The sequence below is a fragment of the Rhinatrema bivittatum genome, chromosome 9, assembly GCF_901001135.1.
Source record: "Rhinatrema bivittatum chromosome 9, aRhiBiv1.1, whole genome shotgun sequence".
Classification (NCBI taxonomy): Eukaryota; Metazoa; Chordata; class Amphibia; order Gymnophiona; family Rhinatrematidae; genus Rhinatrema; species Rhinatrema bivittatum.
This window is the reverse complement of record NC_042623.1, coordinates 232,739,786-232,757,957: the sequence shown is the minus strand read 5'-3', so window position 1 is coordinate 232,757,957 and position 18,172 is coordinate 232,739,786. Positions and strand designations below refer to the sequence as shown.

The 18,172-nt window shown below is 45.3% G+C and overlaps 1 protein-coding gene across 6 annotated transcripts in view; it reads left to right on the top strand.

The window, feature by feature from the left end:
- Positions 1-18,172, top strand: part of LOC115099048 (very long-chain specific acyl-CoA dehydrogenase, mitochondrial-like) — a 490,244-nt gene that overhangs the window by 407,155 nt on the left and 64,917 nt on the right. For all 6 annotated transcript variants that reach the window (XM_029616323.1, XM_029616322.1, XM_029616317.1 and 3 more), the window contains one exon: positions 665-737. In XM_029616323.1, the coding sequence (XP_029472183.1) occupies positions 665-737 (73 nt within the window). The remainder of the gene's footprint in view (positions 1-664; positions 738-18,172) is intronic.

Here is an 18,172-nt window from a genome sequence, read left to right as displayed (position 1 = left end):
ACTTCCTCAGTGAGGGTACACCTGGGTGCCAACAGCATACCACAAGGGAATGGGGGATGCCCCGGTAACAGAGCAACCCCTTGTGCATCGGTTTATGAGGGGGCCTACTGCAACTTGTTAGGAGCTGCTATCTGTTGGGAGTATCAATCAGATAGGAGTTAGCAATCTGTTGTTATTTAGGAGAGTTGTGGGTGGATCCTTGGACCAGTGGCAGATGACCATGCCCCCGGAGGAAGATCCCGAGAGGGACCACCAGTCAGGCTCAGAGTTAGGAGACAGACACACACTAGTTCTTTTGTTAGACAGTATACTGAATTACCAGAGGTGGCAGTAGTGAGCTGGAATGTCCGGCTGGGCTGTAGTCCCTCAGATACTGGAACAGCGATCCCTGGAGGCTGACCTGTAGAGAAACTAATATATAGTGAGTAGGATGGGTTTCGTGAGGACTACATCCTGCTGTCCTGGGAGAACACCTGTTACAGATAAGCAACTCTACTTTACTCGAGTAAATGGCTTTTGAAAATTGCTATGATAGTATGTTACAATTATGTGCATAACTCCTTTTAAAATTACCTCCTTAGTGTCTTAAACTGAATTAATTTTGGACAGTGTATAAAATGTCCAATAGTCCATTTTGCTACTAAATAATGTCTCTTTTTTCCAGAAAATTAGGATTATCCACTGGAGTGTCACTAGATGGAATTGTTCACCCTGAGTTGGCAAAAAGTGGGGCATTGGTAAGAAAATTTCTAGATGGTAATACTCATGTTTGCTTCAAAAAACAAACCTTTTTCTTGTACATTTTGTATTTATTTGATTAGCCTTGTTACTTTACAAATTGTATAATGTGTAAGCTTACATTTAAGTTTATGCTTCCAGCGCTGCCTATGTCAGAACAGCACAGGAAGCATCGGGAGCGAAGTAGAGTCTCTTGCTGCTGGTGATGAAGAAAAACGTATCAGCAGAGATGGGGATTGGGAAGGAGTGTGAGAACCACAATTTTTCCTAGTGGGAGGGTGAAGGTAGGCTGAGCTTCTTTTAAAAGTAACATCTGGACAGAGGCCTGGCTTCCAAAATGGGTAAATCTGAATGATTTTAAAAAGTTAAGGGGAGTGGGAGGGGGGTTAGGATACAATGTATGAACTGACTTGTTCTTTGGGGGGGAGGGAGGAAGGAAACATTTTTTTGTTAATAGATGACAGTGCTACTTAGCCTGACATCTTTTCAAGATATCCGTTTAAGTAGCACATTATTCTGCCACACAAGGTCGCATAACTAAAAAATCTACCCGGCTATTTTCAAACATAGCCAGTTAAGTTTTTTGTTATCCAGCTATATATAACCAATTAAATTTAAGCTGGTATATTCAGTGGGACGTTTCACCTGCTGAATATATGGGACAAGTTATCTGGTTAACTTTAATTGTCCATTAACTGGCCTAATGAATATGGCCCTCCTCGTGTTTATTACAGATATCCACTCCTGGGCCCAAATCAAGACCCTACCAACTGTTATAGTTGTGGTTAGACGTTCACAGTGGTGCAGCAGTACGACAATATAAGGTGCCTGGTTCAGGCCTGGCCAGCTCTGAATAGGCCAGGTTAAATTACATCTTACAGGGTTACAGAGAAACCATCCCTGACACCAGGCTAAAGGTTAAGTTATCCACACCACAGCTGCCTTCTTCTTGCAGAAAGAAATGTAGGCACAGTTAACTATAGCTTGTGATGTGTCTCAAAGCTGAGAAAATAGAATATCTATGCCACAAAAGCATTCAGTATACTAGGTGGCAAAAAGCATTGCCCTTTTTCCCTTCTCTCCGCCCAGAGGCTACACAGCTTAATAAGAAACTCAGCAGACTAACACAGAGTGGAAAAATAAGGCGGAGAGTCACTGCAATCTTGAGTTCTTTTACAAACTGGACTGCTTTACGTGTGGGATGTGTTACACTGCATTGTTATTATTCAACCAATTTGGGCAATAATTTTGATGGGAACACAACAGTTAAATGCCTTCCAGGATCCTCAGACAGTAGATAGCACAATTACAGAAGAACATAAGAATGTGCCATACTGGGTCAGACCAAGGGTCCATCAAGCCCAGCATCCTGTTTCTAACAGTGGCCAATCCAGGCTATGAGTACCTGGCAAGTACCAAAAAACTAAATCTATCCCATGCTACTGATGCTATTAATAGCAGTGGCTATTTTCTAAGTCAACCTGATTAATAGCAGGCAATGGACTTCTCCTCCAAGAACTTATCCAATCCTTTTTTAAATGCATCTACACCAACCACATCCCTTGGCAACAAATTCCAGAGTTTAATTGTGCGTTGAGTGAAAAAGAACTTCTCAGATTAGTTTTAAATGTGCCACATGCTAACTTCATGGAGTGCCCCCTAGTCCTTCCATTATACGAAAGAGTAAATAACCAATTCACATTTACCCGTTCTAGACCTTTCATGATTTCAAACATCTCTATCATATCCCCCCTCAGCCGTCTCTTCTCCAAGCTGAACAGTCCTAACCTCTTTAGTCTTTCCTCATAGGGGAGCTGTTCTATCCCCTTTATCATTTTGGTCACCCTTCTCTATACCTTCTCCATCGCACTATATCTTTTTTGAGATGCGACGACCAGAATTGTACACAGTTTTCAAGGTGCAGTCTCACCATGGAGCGATACAAAGGCATTATGACATTTTGCATTTTATTTACCATTCCCTTTCTAATAATTCCCAACATTCTGTTTGCTTTATTGACTGCCACAGCACACTGAATCGACGATTTCAATGTGTTATCCACTATAATGCCTAGATCTCCTTCTTGGGTGATAGCTCCTAATGTGGAACCTAATATTGTGTATAGCATGGGTTATTTTTCCCTATATGCATCACCTTGCACTTATCCACGTTAAATTTCATCTGCCATTTGGATGCCGAATTTTCCGGTCTCACAAGATCTTCCTGCAATTTATCACAATCCGCTTGTGATTTAACTGCTCTGAATAATTTTGTATCATCTGCAAATTTGATTACCTCACTCGTCGTATTCCTTTCCAGATCATTTATAAATATATTGAAAAGTACGGGTCCCAATACAAATCCCTGAGGCACTCCACTGCCCACTCCCTTCCACTGAGAAAATTGTCCATTTAATCCTACTCTGTTTCCTGTCTTTTAGCCAGTTTGTAATCCACGAAAGGACATCGCCACCTATGCCATGACTTTTTACTTTTCTAGAAGCCTCTCATGAGGAACTTTGTCAAATGCCTTCTGAAAATCCAAATATACTACATCTACCGGTTCACTTTTATCTACATGTTTTATTAATTCCTTCAAAAAAGAGAAGCAGATTTGTGAGGCAAGACTTGCCTTAGTTAAAGCCATGCTGACTTTGTTCCATTAAACCATGTCTTTCTATATGTTCTGTGATTTTGATATTTAGAACACTTTCACTATTTGTCCTGGCACTGAAGTCAGGCTAACTGGTCTGTAGTTTCCCGGATCGCCCCTGGAGCTCATTTTAAATATTGGGGTTATATTAGCTACCCTCCATTCTTCAGGTACAATGGATGATTTTAGTGATAGGTTACAAATTTTTACTAATAGTTCTGAAATTTCATTTTTTAGTTCCTTCAGAACCCTGGGGTGTATACCATCTGATCCAGATGATTTACTATTCTTCAGTTTGTCAGTCAGGCCTACCACATCTTCTAAGTTCACCGTGATTTGGTTCAGTCCATCTGAAAACCTCCAGAACGGGTATCTCTCCAACATCCTCTTCAGTAAACACAGAAGCAAAGAAATTGTTTAATCTTTCCGTGGTGGCCTTATCTTCTCTAAGTGCCCCTTTAACCGCTCGATCATCTATCGGTCTAACTGACTCCCTCACAATCTTTCTGATTCGGATATATTTTTTAAAGTTTTTTCTGTGAGTTTTTGCCTCTACGGCTAACTTCTTTTCAAATTCTCTCTTAGCCAATGCTTATGCATTATCCAATTTTCTTCTATTGTATTCTTCTTCCAGTTTTTGAATGAAGATCTTTCGGCTAACATAGCTTCTTCCACCTCACCTTTTAACCATGCCGGTAATCATTTTTGGCCTTCCTTCCACCTTTCTTAATGTGTGGAATACATCTGGACTATGCTTCTAGGATGGTATTTTTTTTTTAACAATGTCCACACCTCTTGCACACTTTTCACCTTTGTGCTGCTCCTTTCAGTTTTTTCTAACTATTTTTCTCATTTTATCAAAATTTCCCTTTTGAATGTTTAGCACTAGAGCCGTGGATTTGCTTACTGTCCTCCTTCTAGTCATCAATTCAAATTTGATCATATTATGATCACTATTACCAAGCAGCCCCACCACCGTTACCTAGGGATGTGCAGCCAGAAAGTATTCGTTGCATTCAGGATACTTATTCGTCGGGGGGCATATTCGTTGCATTCGTACAATGGCGCCCCGATACGTTGATATGTGCATTTGTTTTTTGGTTCCCTTTAAAGTCAATGGGGGAAGTATTTGCAGCCTATTTTGGCTGCAGAATTGGGGTTTTATTATCAATTTTGATGAAACTTCTGGGGAGCAATCATCAGAACAACAAAACAGCTCCAAGGTACTTAGACTGTGGCAAAGTGGCACCAAAGTGGCATGAATAGCCTAAGGTACTTTAAAGGGGCAAAGGGGTTCCAGGAGTTGCAAGAAGAGTGCTTTAATAGAGGCACAACGCAGCAGCGAGTGTGTCAAAACACACCACAGCTTCAAAAAAGAGCACCAATAAGAGATGCATGAACCCTCGAAAGCAGTACGACAGGCAAAGTGGCAAGACAAGTGGCATCGACATCCTACAGCACAATGAAGGGGGAACATAGCAAGCAGAAAGACTAGCACCAACACACTGAACAACCATGATAGTGGCCAGACACCACAAAGAGTTGAGTGAGTCATCTGGTGTATGGCAGCAAGGCACAGAGGCAGAGGGTAGATATCAGTGGCGTAGCTACGGGTGGGCCTGGGTGGGCAGTGGCCCACCCACTTTCCATTCAGGCCCACCCAAATTTCTTTGCAAGACACTGCAGCCAATAAAAGCAGGCAGCATCAGCAGGCACCCAAGGGAGAAAAAAAATAAATAAAATCAGCTGGTGTGTTGCGGCTCCCGGTGTTCCACAGCCCCAGTAATACTTCCCTTTACCTTCTTCCTGCCCCCGCGGGCCAATGGGAAACCTCCTATCTTCTTTCTGCCCCGTGGGCCAATGGGAAACCTCCTCCATTCTTCCTGCCCCCGTGGGCCAATGGGAAACCTCCTCCCTTCTTCCTGCCCCTGCGGGCCAATAGGAAGCCTTCAGCCTCTGATTGGCCGGTGGGGCAGGAAGAAGGGGGGCATCAGGCTGGGAGGAGTGGCAGTGTTCAAGCCACAGGCTGGAAATGCAGGGCAGGGAGGTGACTGTGGTGTGTGTGAGAGACAGAGACTGGGCAGGGAGGTGACTGGAGTGTGTGTGTGAGAGACAGAGACTGGGCAGGGAGGTGACTGGGATGTGTGTGAGAGACAGAGTCTGGGCAGGGAGGTGACTGGGGTGTGTGTGAGAGACAGAGTCTGGGCAGGGAGGTGACTGGGGTGTGTGTGAGAGACAGAGACTGATCGTAGGGTTTAATTGGTGTGTGTGCGCACAGGGCCGGTGCTTCCATTAGGCAAACTAGGTGGTGGCCTAGGGCGCCACAATTTTTTTTTTGGGGGGGAGGGGGCAAACTCCTGCAACAAATCCAATACCAAAGGAGGGGGCGTTGTGCCGGAGCTGCTGCCAATACGTAATCCAGGGGAGGGGTTGCATTACTGAAGGTTCACCTAGGGTGCCAAATACTCTTGCACCGGCCCTGTGTGTGTGACTTGTGGGCTCTAAAGAAGAAGACCGTAAGGACAGAGCTTCAGCAGCCGCTGTTGCTCCTGGTATGTGCTTTCAAGGGAAAGGAGTAGGAGAGTTGCTGGAGACGGTAAGTAAAAGTGGCATTTTAAGTTTATTTTTCTTGATTGACTGCCATTTTAATTATTGAGTATTATGTGATGTGTCTGCTGTTTTGAAATATTTTATTGATATTTGGACAATGTTTAATAATTTTTATGAGTTTTGTTGGATGTTATTCTGTTCATCAGCTGTTTTGAAACATTTATTAATATAGTTTTACAGTTATTTCTGTGTGGGGCTCTATAGCAGCTTGGCTTGTTCTGTTTTTCTAATAGGAGGTGTATTAGTGTTTAGGACCTGATTTAATATTTGTAGTGTTGCCTTTTCATAGATAGGGTTGTTATATGTTCCATAATGCAGGTGTAACTTTGTGCGGCTTAGTTTGTGTGCATTATTGCAGATCCTGGGACTGTTAGGTGCTATATTTCTCTTTCCATTTCTCCAGGTTTGCACTGCATGCAGAGTGGCTTTTTTTTGTTTTCCATTCCAGTTTCTATCTCCATATTTATAATGTGTGGTCTTTCTGTACTTTGGTGAAGGTCGGTTCTGTGTGTGTGCCTGAGGTGAGGTATTTTACTAGCATGTAGGCAATTGTATCAATCTTATTTGTGGATGCAGAGTGTATGTTTACATGATGATAGCTTAGTAAATGACAGGGCTGGATAGCCTTTTTCTCCCGTCTACCCAGTTATCCTCTCCACACTGCTAAGGATACATCCCAGCTGTCAGCCAAAGGGTGTGACCACCTTCAAGACATCTCTTTATCCAGAACAGTCTTTTTTCTGTTCTTCCTTTGTAAAGAAATGGGGATGAATGTCAGGAGCCCCTGGACTCGATTCAGCAAATGTCAGCATCAGAGGAAGACTAAAACTAAATAGTTGAGCCATAGGAAAGGAAAAGAAATCTTCAAAGATATTTATCTGTTTTATTGATACAGATTAATAAGGCATTTGCTCAATTATGGTAAATATTTTGGTACAAATTCAATGATGTTCACTTACTGTTTAACCCGTTTTATGTAAAGCCTGTTGCTAATATTAATGTTTACTGTAAACCGAGGTGATGTATATCTATACGTACCACGGTATATAAGAATCTCTAAATAAATAAATAAATAAATAAATAAATGATGAAGGAACCCTCTTTCCTATTTTCTTAAACTTATCAAACGCAGTAATTCATGACCATCATAATAGGCATCATTGTGTGGTAAAGTATACCTTTGTCACTCTGCCTTATGCTTAATCATAGGTCAGTCCATATTTTTAAGTGTTTTTGTTGCTTAATTCACCCCAGTGATATACTCCAAATTTCTAGCAATAATCTTGTGTTACATCAATTCAAGGTTACTTATGTTGAAAATTATGAACCAAACTTATCTGGATAATACGATGTTATTACTTCTTCTTACAACAATCAACCCAATCGTATCACTGGTAAAACTATCAACATTTACTGGTCACTGCCAAGTGTTATATGTAGGCCTCTCACTCACAGGGTCTGCATAGCATATCAGACTCCTACTTAGGTACAAGGCCACCTTACTTTAATTGTAATATTTTTGTTAGAATTTTTTATCTTTTTGCACATTAAAACTGCCTCGTATCAGTTCTTCAGTAGAATTTTCATATATTGTGTTCCAAAGGTACGGGAGAAACAATAACTACTTATCTCGCCAATTTTGGTTAGTCACCCGACACGCGCGTGTTTCGAACCAACGGTTCTGCTTCAGGGGAATTTTCTTCCGTATCCTGTCTCAAAGACGAACTTCTGGGTTTCCATTCCGCAAGTTTGAGGCGTCCATCTCTCTTTTCTTGGCTCGATTACCACGATTTTAAATATTGCCGCGGCTTCCTTGCGCCGCGTCGCAAGGAAGCTGCGGCAATATTTAAAATCGTGGTAATCGAGCCAAGAAAAGAGAGATGGACGCCTCAAACTTGCGGAATGGAAACCCAGAAGTTCGTCTTTGAGACAGGATACGGAAGAAAATTCCCCTGAAGCAGAACCGTTGGTTCGAAACACGCGCGTGTCGGGTGACTAACCAAAATTGGCGAGATAAGTAGTTATTGTTTCTCCCGTACCTTTGGAACATAATATATGAAAATTCTACTGAAGAACTGATACGAGGCAGTTTTAATGTGCAAAAAGATTCAAAAAATTCTAACAAAAATATTACAATTAAAGTAAGGTGGCCTTGTACCTAAGTAGGAGTCTGATATGCTATGCAGACCCTGTGAGTGAGAGGCCTACATATAACACTTGGCAGTGACCAGTAAATGTTGATAGTTTTACCAGTGATACGATTGGGTTGATTGTTGTGAGACACATTGAAGGTACACTGGAGTACAGTTGTATACGGGTAGAAGGTTGTGATTACTTCTTCTTAACCACCATCGACTTTGAGCTTGATGCCCTCAAATTGTCAGCAATATGAGAATTCACTATATTGCTGTTCTATGCCCGACATTGCACAATGTTTCGGACTAGCATCGAGTCCTTCTTCAAGGGCGTAATATATTCCACAGCATGGCGTATCTTGGCGTGGCATCAAGCTCAAAGTCGATCCAGATAAGTTTGGTTCATAATTTTCAACATAACCTTGAATTGATGTAACAAGATTATTGCTAGAAATTTGGAGTATATCACTGGGGTGAATTAAGCAACAAAAACACTTAAAAATATGGACTGACCTATGATTAAGCATAAGGCAGAGTGACAAAGGTATACTTTACCACACAATGATGCTTATTATGATGGTCATGAATTACTGCGTTTGATAAGTTTAAGAAAATAGGAAAGAGGGTTCCTTCATCATTGAATTTGTAATTAGTTTGAACCTAGTTCCATCTTAAAAGTACATTGCCTTTCTGAGCTTTTTTCAAGTAGAAATATTTTGGTACAACATTCCAGAGGGTTTTAAAACATCTCACAGAATACTGTGATGTATGATGAGATATCTGTCTTTATAGTAGACTAGTATATGGTTCTTTGTAAGTTATGAGATACTGCCACTTGAGATCTCTTTTAAGTATAATAGAAATGCTTCCATAACTATATATTAGGTTTAGCTTGAAGTAATTGAGTTTAAAATATTAAAAGTATAACAGCTATAGCAGATTATTTAGAAATCTATTGTCAGGTGTGTGTGTGAAAGTATTTATCAATAAGAATATGAATTCCATGGCTCAGACTTTGTTTAGTGCCCACCCATGTTAACCTTGGGCCCAGCCAAAAATTCATTTCTGGCTACGCCACTGGTAGATACAGGCTGGCTACACCCGGGGAGAGTTCCCTTTCCTTTGTGTAGGAAAGGGCTCCCTAGAATGGGTTCACCCCTAGACTAGGGGTGTTTCCATTGGTGTCTAGTGTCTGGTAGAATTAGCAGATATACAAAAGAGAATTTTCAAGGCCAAGGCGGAGGAGGTTACCATGTAAACAGCGGTTCAACGTGGGTCAGAGGGTAGATACAGGCTGGCTACCCCCGGGGAGAGTTCCCTTTCCTTTCAGCCGGGAAGAGCTCCCCGGAATAGGTTGGCCCCTAGAGTGGAGCAGGAGCCTTCAAAGCGTGGCAACCTGGAGCAGGGTCTCACTATGAGCATGGTCTCACTGTGTTGTGTTTGCCACAGTCTAAGTACCTTGGAGATCTTTTCTTGTTCTGAACATGGGTCAATAAGTGGTAAGAGATAGGCTGCAGCAATGGGGAGAGTTCCCGTTCCTTTAAGCAGGAAAGGGCTCCCTGGAATGGTTGGCCCTTGTTAGGATTTAAGCATTTGCAAATAGATCATGACTTCATAAGTAAGACGGAGGACGTTCTATTCCCTGCCCTGAAACTAAAGAAAACTGTTTGTTTTATTTAAGGATCCATGCTGTGAAGGATTACTAGTTTGAATTGCCAGAGACTGAAGTTTCCCTTTGCAACGAGGGTTCAGCTGTTAGAACTGGACATAAAGCACGGATGAACAGGCACAGCAGTCGAGGACAGAGGTCAAGCCCATGTAGGGACATAAGGCTTGGATGGACAGGCACAACAGCCGAGGACAGAGGTCGATCCCACATAGGGACACAAGGCCTGGACGGACAGGCACAGCAATACAGGACAGAGTCAAGCCCACGTAGGGACATAAGGCTTGGACGGACAGGCACAGCAGTCAAGGACAGAGGTCAATCCCACGTAGGGACATAAGGCCTGGACGGACAGGCACAGAAGTCGAGGACAGAGTCAATCCCACGTAGGGACATAAGACCTGGACTGACAGGCACAGCAATCGAGGTCAAACCCTTGTAGGGACATAAGGCCTGAATGAACAGGCAAAGCAGTCGAGGACAGAGGTCAAGCCCACGTATAGACATAAGGCCTGGACTGACAGGCACAGCAATCGAGGTCAAAGCCTTGTAGGAACATAAGGTCTGGATGAACAGGCAAAGCAATCAAGGTCAAACACTTGTAGGAACATAAGGCCTGGACTGACAGGCACAGCAATCGAGGTCAAACACTTATAAGAACATAAGGCCTGGACGAACAGGCACAGCAATACAGGTCAGAGTCAATCTCATCTAGGGACATAAGGCCGGGATGGACAGGCATAGTAGTCGAGGACAGAGTCAATCCCACGTAGGGACATAAGGCCTGGATAGACAGGCACAGCAATTGAGGTCAACACTTGTAGGAACATAAGGCCTGAACGGACAGGCACAGCAGTCGAGGACAGAGTCAATCCCAGGTAGGGACAAAAGGCCTGGAAGAAAGGCAAAGCAGTCGAGGACAGAGGTCAAGCCCACGTAGGGATATAAGGCCTGGACTGACAAGCACAGCAATACAGGATAGAGTCAATCCCGCGTAGGGACATAAGGCCTGAACGAACAGCAAAGCAATCAAGGTCAAACACTTGTAGGGACATAAGGCCTGGACAAACAGGCAAAGTAATCAAGGTCAAACGCTCGTAGGAACATATAGCCTGTATGAACAGGCAAAGAAATCAAGGTCAAACACTTGTAGGAGCATAAGGCCTGGATGAACAGGCAAAGCAGTCAAGGACAGAGGTCAATCCAACATAGGGACATAAGGCCTGGACGGACAGGCACGGCAATGGAGGTCAAACATTTGTAGGAACATAAGGCCTGGACTGACAAGCACAGCAATACAGGATAGAGTCAATCCCGCGTAGGGACATAAGGCCTGAACGAACAGCAAAGCAATCAAGGTCAAACACTTGTAGGGACATAAGGCCTGGACAAACAGGCAAAGTAATCAAGGTCAAACGCTCGTAGGAACATAAGGCCTGTATGAACAGGCAAAGAAATCAAGGTCAAACACTTGTAGGAGCATAAGGCCTGGATGAACAGGCAAAGCAGTCAAGGACAGAGCTCAATCCAACATAGGGACATAAGGCCTGGACGGACAGGCACGGCAATGGAGGTCAAACATTTGTAGGAACATAAGGCCTGGACTGACGGGCACAACAATACAGGATAGAGTCAATCCCGTGTTGGGACATAAAGCCTGGATGAACAGCAAAGCAATCAAGGTCAAACCCTTGAACGGACATAAGGCCTGGACAAACAGGCAAAGCAATCAAGGTCAAACGCTCATAGGAACATAAGGCCTGTATGAACAGGCAAAGAAATCAAGGTCAAACACTTGTAGGAGCATAAGGCCTGGATGAACAGGCAAAGCAGTCAAGGACAGAGGTCAATCCAACGTAGGGACATAAGGCCTGGACGGACAGGCACAACAATCGAGGTCAAACCCTTGTAGGGACATAAGGCCTGGACGAATAGGCAAAGCAATCCAGGACAGAGTCAATCCCACCTAGGGACATAAGGTCTGGACGCACAGGCACAGCAGTCGAGGACAGAGTCAATCCCATGTAGGGACATAAGGTCTGGACAGACAGGCACAGCAATCGAGGTCAAACCCTTGTAGGAACATAAGGCCTGTATCGACAGGCACAGCAGTCGAGGACAGAGTCAATCTCAAGTAGGGACAAAAGGCCTGGATGAAAGGCAAAGCAGTCAAGGATAGAGATCAAGCCCACGTAGGGACATAAGGTCTGGATGGACAGGCACAGCAATTTTTTTATTTTTTATTTTATTTATATTCCTCTTTTCAAGCTTTTCCAGAACCTCATAGTGGATTACACTCAGGTACTGTAGGTATTTCCCTATCCCCAGAAGGCTTACAATCTAAGTCAAACCCTTGTAGGGACATAAGGCCTGGACAAACAGGCAAAGCAATCGAGGTAAAACCCTTGTAGGGATATAAGGCCTGGACGGACAGGCAAAGCAGTCGAGGACAGTGTCAATCCCACGTAGGGACATAAAGCCTGGATGGACAGGCACAGCTATACAGGACAAGTCAAACCCACAAAGGGACATAAGGCCTGGATGAACAGGCAAAGCATTCGAGGGCAGAGGTCAATCCCACGTAGGAACATAAGGCCTGGATGGACAGGCACAGCAATACAGGACAGAGTCAAGCCCACGTAGTGACATAAGGCCTGGACGGTCAGGCACAGCAATACAGGACAGAGTCAAGCCCACGTAGGGACATAAGGTCTGGACGGTCAGGCACAGCAATACAGGACAGAGTCAAGCCCACGTAGGGACATAAGGCCTGGACAGTCAGGCACAGCAATACAGGACAGAGTCAAGCCCACGTAGGGACATAAGACCTGGGCGGACAAGCACAGCAGTCGAGGACAGGGTCAATCCCAAGTAGGGACATAAGGCCTGGACGAACAGGCAAAGTAATCGAGGTCAAACCCTTGTAGGGACATAAGGCCTGGACAAAAAGGTAAAGCAATCGAGGTCAAATCCTTGTAGGCTCATAAGGCCTGGATGAACAGGCAAAGCAATCGAGGTCAAACACTTGTAGGAACATAAGGCCTGGATGAATAGGCAAAGCAGTCGAGGACAGCGGTCAATCCCACATAGGGGCATAGTGCCTGGATGGACAGGCACAGCAATACAGGACAGAGTAAAGCCCACATAGGGACATAAGGCCTGGACTGACAGGCACAGCAATCGAGGTCAAACACTTGTAGGAACACAAGGCCTGGACAAACAGGCACAACAATACAGGATAGAGTCAATCCCACCTAGGGACATAAGGCCTGGACGGACGGCACAGCAGGTGAGGACAGAGTCAATCCCACTACGGACATAAGGCCTGCACGAACAGGCAAAGCAATCGAGGTCAAACCCTTGTAGGAACATAAGGCCTGGACAGATAGGCACAGCAATTGAGGTCAAACACTTGTAGGGACATAAGGCCTGGACAGGCACAGCAATCGAGGTCAAATCCTTGTAGGGACATAAGGCCTGGACGAATAGACAAAGCAATACAGGACAGAGTCAATCCCACCTAGGGACATAAGGCTTGAACGGACAGGCACAGCAGTCGAGGACAGAGTCAATTCCATGTAGGGACATAAGGCCTGGACAGACAGGCACAGCAATCAAGGTCAAACCCATGTAGGGATATAAGGCCTGGATGGACAGGCACAGCAGTCGAGGACAGAGTCAATCCCACGTAGGGACATAAGGCCTGGACGAAAGGCGAAGCAGTCAAGGACAGTGGTGGGACATGGCTGAGGCAGGGGCAGCCAGCAGCTGATAAAAGAGAAAAGATCTTTCCGACCTGGAATGAGGTCTTCCCTTCCAGCCCGCTCTGCCCAAGGTGACCCTTTCCACCGATGCTTCCCCCCAGGGCTGAGGAGCACATGCAAATGGTCTCCACACGCAGGGCCTCTGGACTGCCGCTGAAGCCCGTTGTCGGATAAACTTTCTGGAGCTTTGGGCAATACGGTACACCTTGTGGATGTTCAGAAATCAGTTGTCATCCAAGGAAGTTCTGATCTGGATGGACAACCAGGTCGTGATGTGGTACATCAACAAACAGGGAGGTACAGGCTCATTCCTCCTCTGCCAAGAAGTGGTGTAAGTATGGACCTGGGCCCTGTCTCGGAGGATGCCTCTGCGAGTGACTTACCTGTCTGGTCACCTCAATGTGCTGGCGGACCACCTAAGCTGGTCCTTTCAACCGCACAAGCGGTCCCTCAACCGAGTGGTAGCGGCAGAGATGTTCCGCCGATGGGGTATGCTGGATGTGGATCTGCTTGTGTCCCCTCACAACCACAAGGTAAGCAGGTTCTGCTCCCTGGTAACAGGGAACGGCCAACTGGCTTGTGATGCCTTCTCCCTTCACTGGAGGGAAGGGTCTGCTGTATGCGTACCCACCTCTATCGCTCCTCTTGAAGACTCTACTGAAGCTTCAGCAGGACAGGGGGACCCTGATACTCGTGGCGCTTTTTTGGCCTCGGCAGGTCTGGTTCCCACTCCTGCAGGACTTGTCAGTGCGTGCACCCATCCAGCTGGGGATGGCACCCAATCTCATCTCACAGAATCATGGCACCTTGCGCCATCCCAACCTCCGGGCGCTGACCCTTATGGCTTGGATGTTGAGCATGTAGTCCTCCAGCCTCTGCAGCTCTCTGACTGCATTTCCTGGGTCCTGGTGGAGTCCCAGAAACCTTCGACTGGGAAGTCCTACAGCTCAAAGTGCAAATGTTTTTCCATCTGGTGCTGCTCAGGGCAATTGTTATATCTTAGGCTGTGTGCTGTGTTTACAGATGCCCCTGTAATCGACATTCTAGCCTGAGGTTCTAACCGTTGCCTTCTGCTCATGTGACCCTATAATTAGGCATTACAAATTGTCACCAGTTCAACTGCTGTCCAAGTGTCCTTGGAATTCCTCCAGGTCAGGCTCAGTAGGGCATTTAAAGTTCACATAGTCAGAAAGGCTAAGATAGCAGAGAATTCTGGGTCAGTTGCTGTCTCCATGTTGGTCTCAAGCTCAGGCACACATATCATTTCCCTCTTGTGCCACTTACAATGGTCATAGTGGCACACTCAAGTACCAGAGGGGAGAACAGAACAGTAAGAATTGAACATGGCAAATGGACTAAAATGTGTAGGCTAGCAACTAACCTTTGGTGTATATTGTGTGTACAGAGTAGTGCATGTATCACTCTAGATCCCTACTAAGGTAAGTGATACTCATAGATAGATACACATTCTTTAGTTAACAAATAATAGCATTGTGACTAAGTTCCACTAGATGTCCGTTAGCTCTATAGTTGAGCTATAAGTATGGCTGCATTCTCACAGGACAAGCAGGATGGTAGTCCTCACATATGGGTGACATCACAGGATGCAGCCCTGTACGGAAAACCTTTCTGTCAAAGTTTCTACAAAGCTTTGACTGACACTGGCACACTGAGTGCACTGAGCATGCTCAGCCTGCAATCATCCCTGTGAGCCACAGGTGTCTCCCTCAGTCTTCTTTTTTCCGCTCTGCAGTAAGCATAGCTGTTAGGAGCTCTGTGAGAAATTCTAACACTTTTTCTTCAAGGAAACACTTCAACCTTTACTTCACAAACACTTTTCCCTGCACGGGTCTCCCTTCACATACGTTTATTCGACGCTCGGTGAGTACTATGCCCTGTTTTTTCGGTTGGTTCCTGTCACCTCCCTGGCCTGCCAACCGACTGCAGCCTTCCCTCTCCCTATGTTTTCAGTTAGCCACACATAGCCTGCGAGTGTCCCTCTGGGATACTCTGCCTGGTTATTAGCGCTAGTGGGACAGGGACTTCCATGGTTTCCGTTGCCGCCAGGGCCTCTGTCGATTCAGGTCCTTCGATTTCCTCGGTACCCTCGCGCACTTGATGCCCCCATCGCTACCGTCGGTACCCCCTTCAGACCATCCTGGATTCTTAGATGCCATCAGTACCCCTCCCCCTGTGGCACACTGATGCCATCAGTCCCTGCATCGTTTCTATCAGTGCCATCCATGTTTTTCATCCATGGCACTGATTTTTCCTTGGGCTTCATTGGTGCCATCATTGCCTGGATGGATCTTGTCTCGTCGGTGCCATCCATGCCTGGGTCGATGCCACCGTCACCCAGGGCACTTCCATCGATGCCAGGATCATTTCCATCGATGCCATCCTTTACTTTATTGATGCCATCGATGCCCAGGTCAATTCCATTGATGGGCATCGATGCCAGGTCGATTCCATGGGTGGCATTGATGCTAATGTCGATTCTATCGATGCCATCGATGCCAAAGTGGATTCCATCGATGCCAATGTCAATTCCATCGATGGCATGCATGCCAACATCGATTCCATCAGTGCCCATGTCGGTGCCATCGATGCCCATGTCATTGGCATCAATGCCATGGACGCCATTGGTGCCCAAGACGATCCAATCGATACCGTCGATGCCCATGGCCATGCCATTGATGCCCGTGGCCATGCCACTGATGCCGTCAGCGCCCGCCTCCATACATCGATGCCCTTGACACCCACGTCATTTCCATCAGTGTCTTCGATGTTACTATCGATGCGGTCATCGACTCTGTCGATGCCGATATCATTTTTCCGATGCCAATGATGGTTTTTTTCGATTATTCAATGCCACATCATTCCCATAGATAGCTACGCCGATGCCGTCAGTGATTCCGTCACTGTCATCATTGCTCTGGCCGAGTCATCGACGTTTTTTCATATATATTTTTTATGATACCCTCGAGGCCGCTTCGGCCGCCATCGACACTGTCAATACCGACATAGCACCGCCACGTAATGCTCTCACCTGAACACGGTGCTCCATGCTTTGGGTTCTTATTAAAGCCCCGTATTAGCCTACGACACTACATAGTGCCAGGAGCAGTGCAGGCATGCTGACAGACCATCATCAGTCGCCATCCAAGAGAGCGAGGGCATCCATCTCAACACTGGGGAAAGACCGGGCCAAGCACCGTGGCATACATCATCACCGACACGGTGACCGTCCGCCACCGACGCCATCCAGCACATTGGTGCTATCCTTCTCGATGCTGGACAATGCTTGGGCCGAGCAACATCACCACTGCCATCGACACTGTTCCGCACAGTATTGGCAGTCCTTGGTGCTCCAGAAACACCGGAACATCCTTCCACCAACCCGTTAAGGGTTTCAGGATGCCCTCCGTTCCAAATTCCATCCCCATCATTGCGCCTTTCATGTATCTTGGGTGCATTTGGTGCACTCTCGGGCATCCTCAGCTCGGTACTCACCCATATGTGAGGACTACCATCCTGCTTGTCCTGTGAGAAAGCAAGTGTTGCTTACCTATAACAGGTGTTCTCACAGGACAGCAGGATGTTAGTCCTCAAGAAACCCACCTGCCACCCCGCGGAGTTGGGTCTGTATACGTTTTTACTTTTATTTTAGTTTCGCTTGTACTTTTAGCTATAAGATGAGACCGAGGGAGACACCTGTGGCTCACAGGGATAATTGCAGGCTGAGCATGCTCAGTGCACTCAGTGTGCCAGTGTCAGTCACTGGTCCTGGTTCCAACTGTCTATACTAAGGAAAACAAAATTATCAGGTAAGTAATTTCTCCGATAAAAAAATAATAATTATGATTTTATTTCTATTTGATATTCTGCCTTTTCCTAGGAAAGGCACAAGGCGAATTATAAAGAGGGAAATGAATTGCAATCCATGAGTCTGGTGTGGGAGGAGTGGACATGAGCATAAAACTGTGATCTGAACAATGCAAAGCTGTATAGGTAACAATACACAGTGCACGCTGATTTCATAGTGCAGTACGGGCCTGTAAATAATGAAGTTTACCCAAAGTTGGTATTATTTGCTCTACTAAATCAGGTATCAGTCACACGAGGTGAAGCACACAATTGTTCAGCATCTTGTTGCTCTCTAAAGCCTGTAATGAGATATCTTCTGTGGTTATATCACAGACTTTGGGATGGATTTACTAAGCATTTTTCCCATAGACAAACTAAAAACTCTCAACTACATGTGGCTGTTTTCAATGGTAAATGTCACTAAGTCCATAACATACGATAAAGAGGGAAAACCAATTACAATTTTAAATTATTAAATGAATTGTATTCATGAAACAATCACTATACTGAGGACGACGATATCAGAATAAAGTGCCTAGTTTTTATGTTCAATATTTTTTATTGAGTGTAACAAATTCAACACGACAGTCAATACGACAACATGGTATCCACCCAGAATCCCCAAAGCAGAATAAGCAAATGCCAAACCAGGCTGGAACCGGAACAAACACTCAAACATTTTCCAGGCATTAAGTTTCCCCCCATCCCCCCCTCCCCCCTCAAACCCTCTTGAGTCCTAT